We start from the raw sequence: 14,873 nt of genomic DNA, 5'->3' as shown, positions 1-14,873 counted from the left end.
CATCCCCTCCTTCCCCGGGGGACCGTGCCGGCCTTGGGGCGCAGGACCGGCAGTCGGGCCGGGGGGCTCCCCACGGGGCAGGGGGCGACGCCGCCGGCCCTGCGAGAGCCCCCCCCGGCCTGAATGTATTTGCCCTGCGAGAGGAAAACCCGCGGCCGGGGCGGCTGCCGGGGTCCGGCCCGAGCGTGGCACCGGGCAGGCGGCCGCCCCCGCTCCTCACTGCTGTGCCTGGTGATTTATTTTGCTTGCCGGCCCCGTATATCCGACCAGTGCTAGTTTAGTGACTATAACTCCACTCCGCTCTATGTACCAATATTTATCTTGTAACTCGAACAACAAGAGGACAACTGACACTTGTACAAACCCTGGTTAAAGGTTCTCCCCTCACTGCCTTGTCATCCACTTGGTCTTTCAATAAAATATATGCTTGGTGTGACTGCGAGGCCGGGGCCGCTCTGTGGGTGCTGCGGGGGGTCTGTGTGGGTGCAGGGTGGGGGCACCGCACCCTGGAGAGCGGGGTGCTGCGTGCAGGGAAGGCAGGTTGCGGTCAGTAGCGGTGTACGCGAGCGGGGGATGCGGGGGTGCGAGTGCAGGAGGAGCAGGGGCACGGCTGGGTGTGCAGCGTGCACGGGGTGGGGGGTGATGCGTGGGGAGGGCGGGGGTGTGTGCAGGAGGAGCAGAGCATGTGAGGGGCATGGGGGGTGTGTGCGAGAGGCGCAGGGCATGCAGGGTGCACGGGGGTGTGTGTGCAGGGGGTGCGGGGTGCTCAGCTGGGTGTCGGGGTGCTGTGGGGTGCACAGCCGATGTGGCACGGCTCCTCTCGCTGCCCCCGTCACCTCTTGCAGCCTGTTTCTGCGTGAGCGTCGCTGCCACGCTGCGGTGCCCCGAGGTTTGTGGCGCGGCTTCCCAGCTCGGGGGGGGCCGCAGCAGTCAGGGGGCAGCGAGCCGTTACCCCAGAGCAGGAGCACCCAGCCCGTGTGCGGCAGCCTGTGGCAGAGATGCCCCACGGACACGCGCTGGGTCCCAGCCCGTGGCTACGAGGGGAGAAGGCCTCAGTGTCACCAAAACGGGGGTGCTGGCCTGGCACAGGAGCATCAGGCGTGGGGACAGCGGGGCTCGGGGACGGAGCGGCACGGGGGCTGCCACGCTCAGCAGGGATGGCTGTGGGGATGCCCGGGTGCCGCAGCCTCGGGGTGCAGGCACGGTGGGGCTGGCCAGCAGCGTGGCCGTGGGGGACGCAGGGCCAGTGGGGGGGGGGGTGTGGGACGTGGTGTCCGCCCCACCACCCCCCGTGCCGGCTGCAGAGGTGACCGTGACGGCTGCTGGGGGCTGCTGTGAGGCCCTGACCCCCCCCGGCCCCAGAGCCCCGTCCCTGGTGCCCGGCTCCGCGGGCTGCGTGCCAGGAGGGCTCTCGCTGGGGGGTGCGACCCCAGCCCGGGCTGTGCCGCGGCCCTGGGGCTGAGCGGTGCTGTGCCCCCTCCCGGCGCTGCCGCTGGGCCCGTGCTGTTGGCCCAGGCCTGGCACATCCCCGGAGGCTGCTGCGGCAGCGTCTTGGCCGGGCTCTCGCCCTCGCGGTGCAGCCCCCCGCACCGGGATCAGCCCCTTCTCCTCCGCCCCTCGCCCGCAGCCCCCGCTGGGGTGGCAGCCCCCCCCACCCTCCCTGTCCCGCAGCCCCTCGGCTGCTGCCGCCAGCGGGTCCCCGGGTGAGCAAAGGTCACTTCATCGCCCATGAATCTCGCCAGGTAGCAGACGTGTGCCAGGCGCTGCAGCCAATCGTCACGCCACATTTGCATCTAATTAAGCATATTCCAATCAGTGCCAATAACGCGACCAAACCCAGACCACTGCCGAGCAGCTCGAGCGTGTGCCAGTGGAGGAGTGACGGTCCTGGGGAGAACTGGGGTGACCGTGATGCCCCCTGTGCTGGAGAGGCTGCCCAGGGCGGGGGTGCTCGGCTGGGGGGACCCCAGGACCCCGCACACCTCTCCTGCCCTCTTCCCCTCCGCTCTTTCTCTCTCGGCTGCTGGTTTTCGCCATGTCCAGGTTTGCCGGCAGCTGCAGACACCTCATGTGTGTCCACCCCCCTCAACTCTTGGCACCCGGCACCCAGGACCCCCAGTGCCACCTGGCCGGGACCCGGGAGCTGCTGGAACTGCCCCGTGCCTCTGCCCCCGCCGCCGGGCTGCCCACCCTGCCGGGCCCCGCTCCCGCTGGGGACAGTGGCACCATGCCCCGGGCTGGGGAGAAGCACCACTCGGCGCTGGTGGCTCTCGCAGGGCCCCGGTGGGGCTGCGGCCGGGCGGCTGGGTCTGTCTGGCACGGGCGGCCCTGGTGCAGTCGCTGGCACCCTGCTCAGAGGCTGGCGGGGGCCAGGGCCGTCCCCACACGCAGCTGCTGCCCGTGGGGCAGGCAGCCAGACATGGGGCAGCGTGGGCAGAGATGGGCACCGACGGCGGCTCTGCGGGGTCCTGGCTCATCCTGCCTGCGGCTCCGGTGCTGCTGCAGGAGCAGCTGCAAGACACAGTGCTGCGGAGGAGGCGGGAACAAATGTCCCCAAAGACACCCAGCGCTCAGCACGAGGTGCCACGGGGCCTGCACCGGCGTCACCGCTCCCGAGAGCTGGCGCGGCCCCAGCCCTGCAGCGGCACAGCTCGGGGTGACCCTTTTGCCTGGGTAAGTCCCACATCGGCCTCAGGGACGGGGAGTGATCCCAGCCCCTCCGCAGCCCACCCGTCCCGGGAACGGGGGGAGTCTGGCCACGGCTCGGCCGGACACCCTGGGGCTGGGCACGGCGGAGGGCTTGGTGCTGGGGAGGGACCCGGGCAGAGGCGTCGGGGTGGGGGTGGCCGCAGTCCCCAGGAGTGGTGGGGCCCCACGAGTGGGGTGGGACGGGCAGGAGCCCGCGGGGCTGTGGCTGCTGGCACGCTCCCCACCATGGCTGGCTTCACAGGGCCGCTTGCCAGCCCCGCGGCCGTGGGCTCCATGCACTGCGGCCAGCCCCTGCCCTGAGCACGTCCGTCCCTCCGGGGCTCCCGCTCGCACCCGGTCCTGCGGGGTGAGCCCCAGACGTCAAGCCTGGGGCAGCGCAAGGGACAGGCCGGCATGGGGGGGGGGGATGTTGGTTGTGCAGGTCACCGCAGGGCTGGGAGCAGGAGGGTGCCCGCAGCACTGCGCCAGCTCCAGGGCAAAGCCAAGCCGGGCACGGCAGCTCCGGGAGAGCCCGGCTCCCTGCAGCGGGGCACCAGCCCCAGGCAGCTGATCCTGCCAGCCAGGGAGCTCTGGGGCACGGGGCGATGGTGCAGGTCTGTCCCACACCACCCTGCACAGACCAGCAGCCCTGGGGAGCAGCGAGCGGCCCTGGCATCCCCCTCCGCCCCGAGTGCAGCGGGACATCGCCCCTGCCCAGCCCCACTCCCCCCACACCGTCCCTGCTGCCAGCTCGGGCCTGGGGCAGCGCAGGAGCCCCAGCGGGCAGGAAGGCAGGCTGCCCATGCCTGCCCACACCTGCCCGTGCCTGCCCACGCCTGCCCACGGCCGGGGGTGCCAGTGCGTCCCCCGTGGAGACGGGCAGAGGGACCCTGGAGGGCTGCCCCAGTCTGGGGCCGCTGGAGCTGAGAGACACCACAGAACAAAGCAGAGCTTTCTTATAAATTTATTACATAATAATAATAATAATTAATAATAATAATATAATATAAGAAACATAGATCTCTGTGGGGTATGTGTATCACAACGTCAAGGGCGGGAGGCGAATGGCCACACCTCCATGACTCTGGAGAAGGAGAAATCTCCTCCGAAAATCCATACAAAATAAGGGTGAAGTCAAACTGACCCTGTAAAATTAAAAACAGAACAAAAACCCACAGGTGAGTCCGTCTGGGTAAGAAACAAGAGTGTGGATGTTGGAGCCGCGCGCGCGTGCGTGTGTGGTCGCACGCGTGCATGTGAGGGCGGGAGCCGGTATATGCACATGCAGTGGGTGTGAGCGCGCGCCCGGGGGCGTGCGGGGGTGTCTCGGCGGGTGACACATGCATGCGGCAGTGAGGGCTGCCCACGGGCGGACAGAAAGAAAACCACGCCGCACTTTGTCGCTGTTTGGAAATGGTTTTGGCTGGGGAAGCTCTTCACCACCAGAACAAAGTGCTTTGGGTTTTGTTTTCTCTTCTTTTACAGTCAGAATTACAGACAGGAGCTGATGGAGAACAGGGACCGATGACGTTAGTTTGGACAAAGGAAAAATACCAACAACTTCTAAAAAAAAACCCCTTCAAAGCAAAAAAAAAGTGTATCCCTTTTTACAGAAGATAACCCAAGTCATTGAGAAGCCATGAGAATCACAGTAACCACCGCGCGCGGCCAGTCCCGGTGCCGCCGGGATGGCGCGGCCGAGGGGTGCGGCGCTCGCTGCCGGCCGCGCCGCAGGCTCGTGGGGTCGGTTCCTCGCCCGCTACCGCTCTGCCTTCTCCTGGATGGCTTTTCAAAATGAAATGTCTCACTGGGTCTGGAGATGTTTGGAGTGGAGGTGCCAATGCAGCCAGAATAGATACAGAGTCAGGAAAGCGCTATCTACACCTGGGGAAAATCCTCTTTGCTTCAGCTGAGAAAATAAACGTAAAGTAGCAGCAGCTGCGTTAGCGGGGGGGTTTGGTTCTGCCGGGGGGGTGGGAATGGCCACGGGACAAGACCTCGGCCCTCGGGCAACCCGGCATCCCCGGCGAGGGCACCGCCGGGCACCGTGCCGCTGGGGCGAGCGCCCTGACCCTGGCCGGGCGCTGCGGACGCCGGGGCTGTGCGGGATGTGGCTGCCCCGGGAGCCGGTGGTACCGCGAAGCGCAGGCTGTGCAGAGGGTGGGAGCGGGCTGTCTGCAGCTCGGGAGGAACACGTGGGGCAGGTGAAGGGGCCTCGGCACCCTGCACGAAACCACCCGCGCTGCCCCAGGTGCCGCCCCGAAGCGAAGCACGTTCACCGGTGACCCTGGTGCTGCCCAAGGACAATGCTGTCTGCAAAGCCCCGAGCCCACGCTCGTCTGGCTCTGCCACGCGCGTGCGTCCGTGGTGGGCGCGGGGGGGGAACAGGGAGGGCACAGCACAGGGCAGGAGGGCGATGAGGAGGATGGAGGTGTCGCTGCTGGGGGAGCAGGTTTGCGGCAGACCCGGGCAGCCCCTGGGATGGGGGCGATGGCGCGGCAGCGTGGTTGGAAGTCGCCTTCTTTTGTGTTACGCCTGACTGGGACGAGCCGTGGTGTCCCTGGGAGCGACGGCCGTGGCCGCCGTCCCGCAGCAGGGATCACGCAGTGTTTGCCAACACAGGTACGGCTGCAGCTGCTTTGTGGCGGAAGCTGGGATGCACGGCAGGGCGGCACGGCCGCCGGCTCCGCCAGGGCAGAGCGGTGCATCCACCATTTCCAGCCCTCCCAAGAGGATCAGGGCGGTTGGGGGGGGGGATCGGGGTGGGGAGGAGGAGGGCTCCTCAGAAATGGCAAGAAGGCGTTCAGCTTTCCTGGTCCCAGACCGAACTTTCTGCAGAAAAGTTGCGCTCTGCAGACTTCTGGCCTCTTGCGGCAAGAGGCGGGTGCAGGCGGGTCTCTCTTGGTCGCCCCAGAAACAGCTGCAGAAGGGGCAGAGACCCCGGGTTTGCCCGGCGTGAACCTGCCGAGCAGCCTGCACTCAGGCGAACACACCGTCACACCAGCAGCGCCCGCCGGGGCAGCTCTGCCGGCCACGGGCTGCAGGGCTGCGCCGGGGCACGAGGACCCCCGGGGTCTCCGAGTACCGCCGGGGTCTCCGAGGGCTGCCGGGGTCTGCGTTACCTGTGGGCAAAGCGGGGAAGGAGCCAGCAGCGCCATGGGAATGAAGCACAGCAGGGGAAGAAGTGACGGGTGGCGGTGGGACGAGCTGGCCGGGCAGGCAGGGGTGGGCAGGAGCGGGCAGGGCTGGGGCGTGCAGAGGGGCTGCGGGGCGCTGGCAGCACCAAGTGGGGCGGGGGGCTGTGCGGCCGGGGACGAGCCATCAGCGGTGCAGAGGCTTGGCCAAGCTGCGGCGTGCGGACCCCCAGCATGCTCTGGCGGATGTTGTTCGGGGGGGCCACTTGTGTCCACCGTGTCCCCGCAGCAGGACCCGTCCCCGGGGGATGGAGCCGCGTGGGGACGGTCGGGGGCTCTGCAAGCAGGCGGCAGCAGGGGCCAAAGCCAGCCAGCGGGCACAGGTCCCCCGTGGCACGCCGTGGCTGCACACGAGCGTTTCCACATCAGCGGGAGGCTCCAGAGCGGCCTCGTAAAAGCAGCGCGAGGAACAGCCAGCCAAGCGACTTCCTAGGAAATCCCGATGCTCCACAGCTTGGGAGAGGCTGCGTGACACCGACCCGGGAACGTGCCCAGGCCCGTGCGTGCAGCGGAGCCTCCTCGGGGGGCTGTGCTGTGGCAGACCCCACATGCGGCGTTCCTGCAGGGATGCAGAGGAGCTGGGTGCTCACCCGCATCCCAGGATGTGCTGGTGCTGCTTCTCCAGGCATGGAGCTGGAGAAGCAGCATCAGCCCAGAGAGACGAGCTCCGGTTGCAGGGGTGAGAACAGCTCAGGTCACGGGGGAGAAGCGGCGAGTCCGGTTCACGGGCAGGTGTCTGTGAACAGCGCCGGGGGTGCGGGCACTGCAAAGCGTGCGGGAGGTGGCGGAGGGGCCAGGTGAGGGGACGGCCAGAGCTGGGGGGGGCTCAGGAGGGAGCGAGCGCGGGGCCAGGGGACGCGAGAGCAGCAGCGGCCGTGCTGGCAGGTGCAGTGCAACCGCGCCGGTGTCACAGGACGTCTCTGGAGCGGGACCGTCCCCACCCATGCAGGACCGTGCCAGCGAGCCCTTGCGACCGAAGGGTGCCGGGCAATGCCAGCACGGGTGAAGGAGCTGAAGGCCGGGCAATGGAGGGTGAGGGGAGCCAGGGTGCGGGGTGGTCAGCGGGCGCGTGCATCTGCGCATGCTGCTGGCCGCAGGCGAGGCGTGCAGGGGCCGGTGGGGTGAGTTCAAGGGTGAGGGTGCCAGGTAGGCGGGAGGGCACGTGGGGGGGCCAGCGGGGTGAACGGAGGGGTGGGTGCGCGGCGGCGGAGGGGCGATGGGCCGGCTGCGACTGCGGGGCAGGGAAGTGGAAGGGGCAGGACCTGGTCTGCGGCGTCCCGCTCCAGGTCACGCAGGACAGTGGTGGCGTTGGCACGGACGGGGCCGGGGGGCCATGGGGTGCGATGGCACACCTGGTAAAGCAGGCGGTGGGTTCAGGCAGACGCAATGGCTGCTATCGCGATTCGGACGCCTCTTGGCTCACCAGGTTATGGGGCAGGAGGCCTGGGGTACCCTGGGGCGCGGACCACAGGCTGTTTGCTCGCCAGTCCGGCTCGAAGCCCCTCGCCGTCCCCGGGCGCCTGCCCCAGCGGGGAGCAGTGGGATGGCGCCTGGGGAGGGGGAGAGGCCATGGCCCCCCAGGGCCCAGTGGCTCCGGAGAGCTCTGGATGGAGCTGCTCGGGCAGGCGCCCAGCAAGAGCTCAGGGAAAAGGAGATGGCACCACAGTGCATCAGGATCTGTCCCGGGAGGGCCTGGTGTGCCAGCACAGGTCAGGATCCGTCCCAGGAGAGCCTGGTGTGCCGGCACAGGTCAGGATCTGTCCCGGGAGGGCCTGGTGTGCCGGCACAGGTCAGGATCCGTCCCAGGAGAGCCTGGTGTGCCGGCACAGGTCAGGATCCGTCCCAGGAGAGCCTGGTGTGCCGGCACAGGTCAGGATCCGTCCCAGGAGAGCCTGGTGTGCCGGCACAGGTCAGGATCTGTCCCAGGAGGGCCTGGTGTGCCGGCACAGGTCAGGATCCGTCCCAGGAGAGCCTGGTGTGCCGGCACAGGTCAGGATCTGTCCCAGGAGGGCCTGGTGTGCCGGCACAGGTCCAGACCCTCCCGGAAGCGCCTGGTGCGCAGGAGGGGCTGCCGCCCCTGCCCCGGCCTTTTCCCTGGCTGAAGGTTGTAAAGGTTCGGAGATGTGTGAGGGTCAGAAGGAACCTCCTTGTCCTTCCCTCTAGCACCAGAAAAGTTAATGCCTTCGTGGGGGACTCAGCTTTTTGGGAACACCGGTCACCAAGCCATCCCCTCCCGAGCTGGCGGCCGAGCCCTGGCCGCCCCTGAGCAGGCACCGCCAGCCCCCGGCTCTCCAGTGGTGCGGCGGGAGCCAGCCCGGCCGCCGGACCCGCACGCCGGCCTCTTCCCGCTCCCGACGGCCGCTCCGGAGGAGCAGCTCCACGGGGACCCTCGTGGCCGGGCCGGCGGTACCTGCGCAGGGCCGTGCCGGCGGCGGCGCGGTGTGAGCGCTGGGCGCGATGGTGGCGATTGCTCCCCAGGAGCGGAGGCGGGAGAGGGACCTGATGGCGCGGGGCCCGTGCCTGCCAGCGGCGCCGGGTTCTGTGGGGAGGTGGAAGCGCCAGCTCCGTGTGTCTCTGCCTGGTGGGGTGGAAGACTCGGTGTGTCCCAAAAACCAAGTTTTTTTGTTTTGTGTTTCTAAATCTTTAAAATCCAGAGTGTCTGAAAGGAGCTGTTGGGATTTTTTTTTGTTTTTTTTTTTTAAAAAGACTTTAACATTCATTCAGTCAGTCGCTAAAAACTCCCATGAGCCATGGGCGTCCCAGGGGAGGGGTGCAGGCACCGCCTCGTCAGCATCTCAACAAGTCTAGAGATATATAGATTTAGTAAAATTATAACAAAATCAGGTGGCTATAGCTATAGATATAGATATATAGATATTTGTTCTCTCTTTTCAAATATATAGCTGATTAAAAAGATGCAAAATAAGGATGACTAGGACGGAGTGGGAATCCTGTAGTTCAATATCATCTCTTGTAGATCATCAGCTGCTCTCTATATAAATGCACGGAGATTATATATTATCCATCAACGTGTCCCCCTTGGAAACAAGACCCCAAACCAAGAGGAAATAAAACATCTCCCTCCCCCCCTCCCTCCCCCTCATTGAACGTTGGCAAAGCGTTTTCTGCTGGATTCCCGACCAGCCTCCCTCCAACATCCCCAAACATGCTTCTATCCATGCGGTTTCAGTCCCTCTCTCACCAGGACACCCGAGGGCGACAGGCAGAGCAGCAGCACAGAGTCCAGGGCTAGTCTCTCACACGGGAATCGCTCTTCTGGCTTGCACGGCAAGGCTGGCCGCTCCCCGGGGCGGCTCTGCGCGGGAGGGAGCAGGTCTGGGCGTCACCGCAGGCGTCCACCCGGCCACCGTGCTGGGACTGCCCTTCCACGGAGACCTCTGCGCGCTGGAGCCCTTCCCCTCCGAGCACTGGCGGGACGACCCGGCTCGGCCGGCCGCCTCCGACCCCGGCAGGGACAGCCTGCACGGGGCCGGGGCCACCGCCGGAGCCGTGGTGCCTCCTGCCCGCTCTTCCCAACGCGGGCCGAGTGCCGGCACCGGTGCTGGCCCTGCCTGCCTCCTGCAGCTGCCCCTGCCCTGCCGTGCTCCCACCACGCCTGCCGGCTCGGAGCAGCTCGGGGTCTCCACGCCGCGGGCTGCCCCGACCTGCCCGAGACACGGCCCGGCGGCACGCGCCCGGCCCGCTCGCCTCCCTGCCGTGCTCTAACATGCGTCTCCCTGCCTGCCAGACCTGAGCCTACAGCAGAAGCCCTCTCCCTAGCCAGGGCCGGGCTCCTCCCTGCACCCCTGGCCCTGCCCTGCTCCCTGCCCCGGCCAGGTGTTGCCCTTCGACCACGGGGAGCCCGGGCTCGGCAGCACGTGGCACCTCGGCCCCTCCGGCCACCAGCGACGCCCCCGGGGAAGAGCACATCAAGCGATATACAGGCCAGACTCTCTGGGAGGAACAGAAACGAGGATGTATTTCATGCAACATTCCTTGTCCCGAAGGCGTCGCGGGGCTGGCGGGGCCGAGCGGGGCTCTGCGTGTGCGTGGCACGCCGGGGCGGTGTGGGAGCGGGCGGGAGCCCCTTGGCTCCGCGCCCTTCAGTGCAGTGCTCAGAATAGAAAGAGAATCAAAGTGGGTTTTATTAGTCTAGTAGAAACACCCCCCACCCCCCCCCGTGGTGGCTCTGGAAGAGGCCAGCGCTGCCTGGGACGGTCAGCTGTCTACCAGCTGCTTGAGTGCCCGCTCAATGTTCATCCGGTGCCCGACACGGGTCACCCCCAACTCCACAAAGTCCTCCTTGGTGAGGGCGGGCAGGTGCGTGCCCTCTATTTCATGGTCCTCAAACTTGTCTCGGTGCTCCACCAAATTGATGCTTTCCAGCCAGTCCCCGACGTCGTACTTGTTCCACAGGTGGAGGGGTTTCTGCATGAAGGGCCGAGGCGGGTGGAGGGTGTGCAGGGGCGGCCCTGGAGAGGGGGACGGGGACGGGGAGCGGCTCCGGGCGCTCACGCTCCTCACCACAAAGCGCACCTCCTTGGGCTCGTGTGGGATGGAGAGGCTGGAAGATTTGAGGATGGTGGGAGGGGTCAGACCGTAGGGCCGGACGGTGCTGAGGGGCTCTGTCCGATCCAGAGCCGGCTTCACGGGGCTGGGGGTACGTCGGGTTACAGGGTAGCGACTGCCAGGTCGGACTGTGTAGGTGGTCCCGGAGCTCCGCTGGGAAATGGTGCTGAGTTCTCCTAAACTACTGAAAAGTCTGCAGAAAGAACGGTACAGCGAGAGAGAGAGGAGAGAGAGCAGAGGGCAGGGGTGAGGCGGAGGTCCCCAGACACAGGAGCACACACACAATATACACGGGGGGGCCGCTGGAGGGCTGGGCCAGCCTGAGACAGGGGGGACCCTGCAGCGCTCGGGGGACACGGCTCGGAGCACTTCAGCCAAGACTTTCTTGCAAGCCCTGCCAGGACTGTTCCAGAGGAGGTGGAAGAGGTTCAAGCAAGTATCTCCAGTAGCTCCGGTTCCTGGCCAGACCTGCCCTGGCTACCACGGCTCTGAAGCCCACCGAGACCGACCAGGGAGGAACATAGCCCTGCAGCTCGCTGGGTGTACAAAGACTTGCTGCAGCTGAAGACCCTGCACCTCGCCCTGATCAGCGAGGACCCCTGCCTCGGCTGGTCAACAAGAAGCTGCGGCAGAGCTGCACCGAAGCCCACCGGCCCCACTTCCCGCCAGGGACCCCCATCTCGCTAACTGCACTACCACCGGCATGCTCTCGGGTCCCACCACGGACCCGGAGTGAACCAGTGCTCCCGAGCACATCGGCCAGTTGGGACAGAGCCCCTTCCCGGGACAAGAGGGAACCTCCCAGCATCTCCCCAGAGAGCGGCGTGGGGACGGCAGGACCGTCACACCACCCCAAGGACCCCAAGCACGGAGGCAGCAGGGTCTGCTCATCACCCGGCGGCGGGCAGCTCGCTCGTGTGGGCTGAGGCAGCCCAGAGGGGTCTGGTCTGCTCTTCCCCTCACACTACGCCACGTCCACCTCCCCAGCCTGCACCCTGCGTCGTGGTGGGCACAGGCCATGGAGCTGGGTGGGGGGCAGCCCCTCCTGCAGCACTCGGCCCTACCCCGTGCTCGGTGCCAGCTCTGCGCCTGCTCGCCCACGAGAGCCTCTGACGGGGGACAAACCATGCTGCAAGCGTGCCTGCCTTCTGCCATCGCCCCTTGCCTTACTGCCTCCCCTCCATAAACAAGTGCTCTGGGTGTGTGAAAAGAAATGGATCTAAAACCTGGCGGGGCAAGATCATGGAGGAGGAGTCCTTCGAGCACAACGAGCGAGTGCCTCAGCCCGGGTGGCCTTGGGAAGGCACGCTGCTGGGCCCGGCTCTGTTCGTGCCCTGCTTTGGGTTCTCCAGCCATAAGCACCCGCTGCTGACTGCAGGGAGCTCCGACCAGGAGTGACCCGGGGCTCCCATGCAGGCTCTCCGTCCTGGCGGCACCCTGAGCCTGCCCCGGGGCTCTGGCCGCTGCTCCGTGGTAGCCTCCGGTTGAGGCTGGCGGCGTCCCAGCTCCGAGGACGGTTCTCAACAGGGGCCCACGTCCCGCGGCAGCTCGGGGCCTGGATGCTCCGGCAGCAGAAGTGCTGCAGCCCTGACCGAGCGGGAGTGGGGAGGGAAGGGAGGAGGGGCCCGCGGCTGCAGGGCTGCGCAGCCCTGGGCCAGGAGGTACGGCATCGCCGGGGCCCGGTGGGTTATCGCTTTGCTAAATAGTCCCTGACCACTCACTTGGGTCAGCAACGTGGCTTGCTTGTCCTCCAAACTAACTGATGAAATGCAACAGACCTGCGGCTCCCTGCCCCGGATGTGAGGTCCGTTAACAAAGCAGCAGTCTGGGTGCGGCACGGTGCCCCGCGCGCAGCCCGGCGCCTTTGCTTCCCAGCCCCGCCAAGCCCTGCCCTCCCATCTCGGGTCCCTCCTGCAGCCGACGGACGCTCTGCAAAGCGGTTGCTGGCAAAAGGAGTCCAAGGGCCACAGCTACTGGCACACACCCGCTGCCACTCACGCGCACTCCGCACAGACCCACGCTTCAGGGAGGTTAATAAGCACTAACGATCTCTTAGAGAGAGATGGCTCCAAGAAGATTCGCTTAACACGAATGCAAAGGCCTGCTCATAGTCCGTGGGCTTAGGCACATTTCCTCTTATTTTTATTTTCCTGCCGCCTTGGCACGGAAGGCAAGCGGGCTATCAAGCAGCATGACGATGAATCACATTTGGGAAGCTCCGTCAGCACAGAAGAGGAAGAGCTGAATGACCTTGAGAGCTGCGGTACAAGAAACAGAACGAAAAGTGACAGTCCAAGACACGGCGTCCTGCTCAGAGGGCTGGCAAGGGATCTCCGCTCTCGAGCGGGAGTGATGAAGGGAGAGAAAGTTCTGGGTCTTCTGACAGACCCCGGGGGGGTGACCAGGAGGCACCGATGTACCGCGGCCACGAAAAGGAGAAGAAACCCTGCAAGATCTAAGGTGCGTATTTCTCAGAGACATAAGGAAGCATTTGTGTCGCCACAGGACACCGCTACGCTCTCATTTGAAATTCTGAGCAGAGTTCTGGTCGCTCGCGTTCAAGATGAATGTGAAGAAGAATGGCTGCAGACACCGCAGCTGGCGTGCCCGAGGCTGGTTTAACCTGCCCGAGGGGGGACAGAGGTGGAAATTGCTGTCAGTGTCTGTGAAAGGAGGAGAGAGACTTCAGAGGGTACCGAGGACTCCAGGCCACCAACACGTGCTCACTGGAAAGTACAAGAGGACGCCTGGTTCTCAAACCGATAGCTCTGGTCAGAGGAGCCTGGGAGCCCACCAGGCGTTTTGGGTGGTACTGCCGAACGAGGACGTGCTTCGGGCACGGTGCGAGCAACGCACGGGGGTCAAGCCGTGGCCCTACCTTCAAGGCGTGCGATCAGCCGTACAGTTACTGGTTGAAGATTCCTCTTCCCTATGGTTGGGAAAACAAATCAAAATCGCTGCCCAAACATGAATGAATCTTGCTACAGGATGAATGACGGCTGCTGCACCGAGGATTTCAGAGGGCAGCGATGCGCTCGTGCTCGTGACCCCAGACATCTTCTGCACTGCTTCATGCTGGGCAGTTCTTTGGTTTCTGGGGTGCAGGGGGTGCTGAGGGCTTCCTCTGCTGTGGTCTGCTGGGAGGGAGAACTCCTGGGCCACGGAGGCATTTCCTATGTGAGCTCAGACAGCAGAGACTTGCCCCACAAGTGCCACAGTTTTTCTTTTCTCTTTTATCTTCTTTTATCTTCTTTTTTCCTTTTCTTTTTTCTTTTCTTCTCATTTGTCCTGAGCATTTTTGAGTTTAAGCTGCAAATAAGAAGGGTTTGTGAACGTGGGGCATTGCTCCAGAGGATTCGGAAAGCTCCACAGATGGGTAAATGAAGCCCTTATAGTCCAGGTGTGTCCCGGTATTCCTGCTGCCCCTCTGCCAAGAGACGGGGTAAGACTGGCGTGCAGGTATAGCCCAGACAACACCGACCTCAGCGCTGCTGTCGCAACACGTAGGTTAGTTCCCACCTGCCTGTTGACAAGGGATTAACTAACTGCTGAGGTGCTGGGACGCCGGGGGCACGGAGAGGTGTTGCAGGCAGCCCCCCCACCAGGCAGCGCCCGCGAGATGCGGAGGCAGCAGGCCAGACCTGCGGCAGCCCTGGGCAGGCGCGCGCCTCACCGAAGCGGCGGCACACAACGGCCGTCCGGCAGCGCGGGCCTTGCCAGCGGTGGAGGTCCCAGAGAGCCGCACCACGTGGCGGCTGTGCTGCAAGGCCTCCCTGGCTCTCGGCAGTTGCTTTTTTGCTGGGTGGCTGTTTGACAGGGCCTGGGAAGTTGGCTGCTCCTGCTCTCGGGGAGCGGGGATGCTGGAGCCACACGTGAGAAATCAGCTGCGTGCCCAAGGTTCCACGGCTGGCAGGTCCTTGCAGTGAGGAGACAGCGGTGCCACGGCAGACCTTCCTGGGCAGGGTGCTCAGCAGATGTAATCTGCAGGTCTGTCCTCCTCTGCAGAGCACCGGCTGGGTCAGTGCAGCACACCGTTGGCAATACACTGCTGGCCCTCAACATCTTGAGCAGCGCTGCTCTGCTCTGCTCTGCCAACCTCGCGCTGTGCTGCAGACAGCCCACCAGTCTCCGATGTCCTGCCCGGCTCTGGAAGCTGACTTCACTATGGGCCATCAGTCCAACCACTTGGTCGCAGGCACGTCACTCTGCTCCGAGCAGGGAAGTTCTTCTGGATGGGACCGTTCACGAGTGGCGCCGCAGCACAGTATCCCTCCCAAGGACTTGCACGTCCTGCACAGTGACAACAGCGGCTTAGGGAGGGTTTTTTAGGGAGTTTTTCCTGCATCGCTGCTCTTCTTCATCGCAGGTTCGTGTTGGCGTATCACGCATTTTGCCAGAGGAACGCATGTTGACAGAGATGTG

General features: G+C 65.1%; 1 protein-coding gene across 8 annotated transcripts in view; it reads right to left on the bottom strand.

Annotated features, from left to right (window-relative positions):
• Window positions 1-3,694: 3,694 nt before the first annotated feature.
• Window positions 3,695-14,873, bottom strand: part of SHANK3 (SH3 and multiple ankyrin repeat domains 3) — a 383,466-nt gene continuing 372,287 nt past the window's right edge. For 4 of the 8 annotated variants that reach the window (XM_054811528.1, XM_054811551.1, XM_054811536.1 and 1 more), the window contains one exon: window positions 3,702-10,644. In XM_054811528.1, the coding sequence (XP_054667503.1) occupies window positions 10,101-10,644 (544 nt within the window). In that variant the 3' untranslated portion in view covers window positions 3,702-10,100. Of the gene's footprint in view, window positions 10,645-14,873 lie in introns of all 8 variants that reach the window. The other 4 variants (XR_008574833.1, XR_008574834.1, XM_054811562.1 and 1 more) reach the window with 3 other exon arrangements.

Source organism: Grus americana, chromosome 1 (assembly GCF_028858705.1).
Source record: "Grus americana isolate bGruAme1 chromosome 1, bGruAme1.mat, whole genome shotgun sequence".
In the NCBI taxonomy this organism is placed as follows: domain Eukaryota; kingdom Metazoa; phylum Chordata; class Aves; order Gruiformes; family Gruidae; genus Grus; species Grus americana.
Note: the sequence above shows the minus strand (reverse complement) of the source record. Positions and strands in the feature narration are given on the sequence as shown.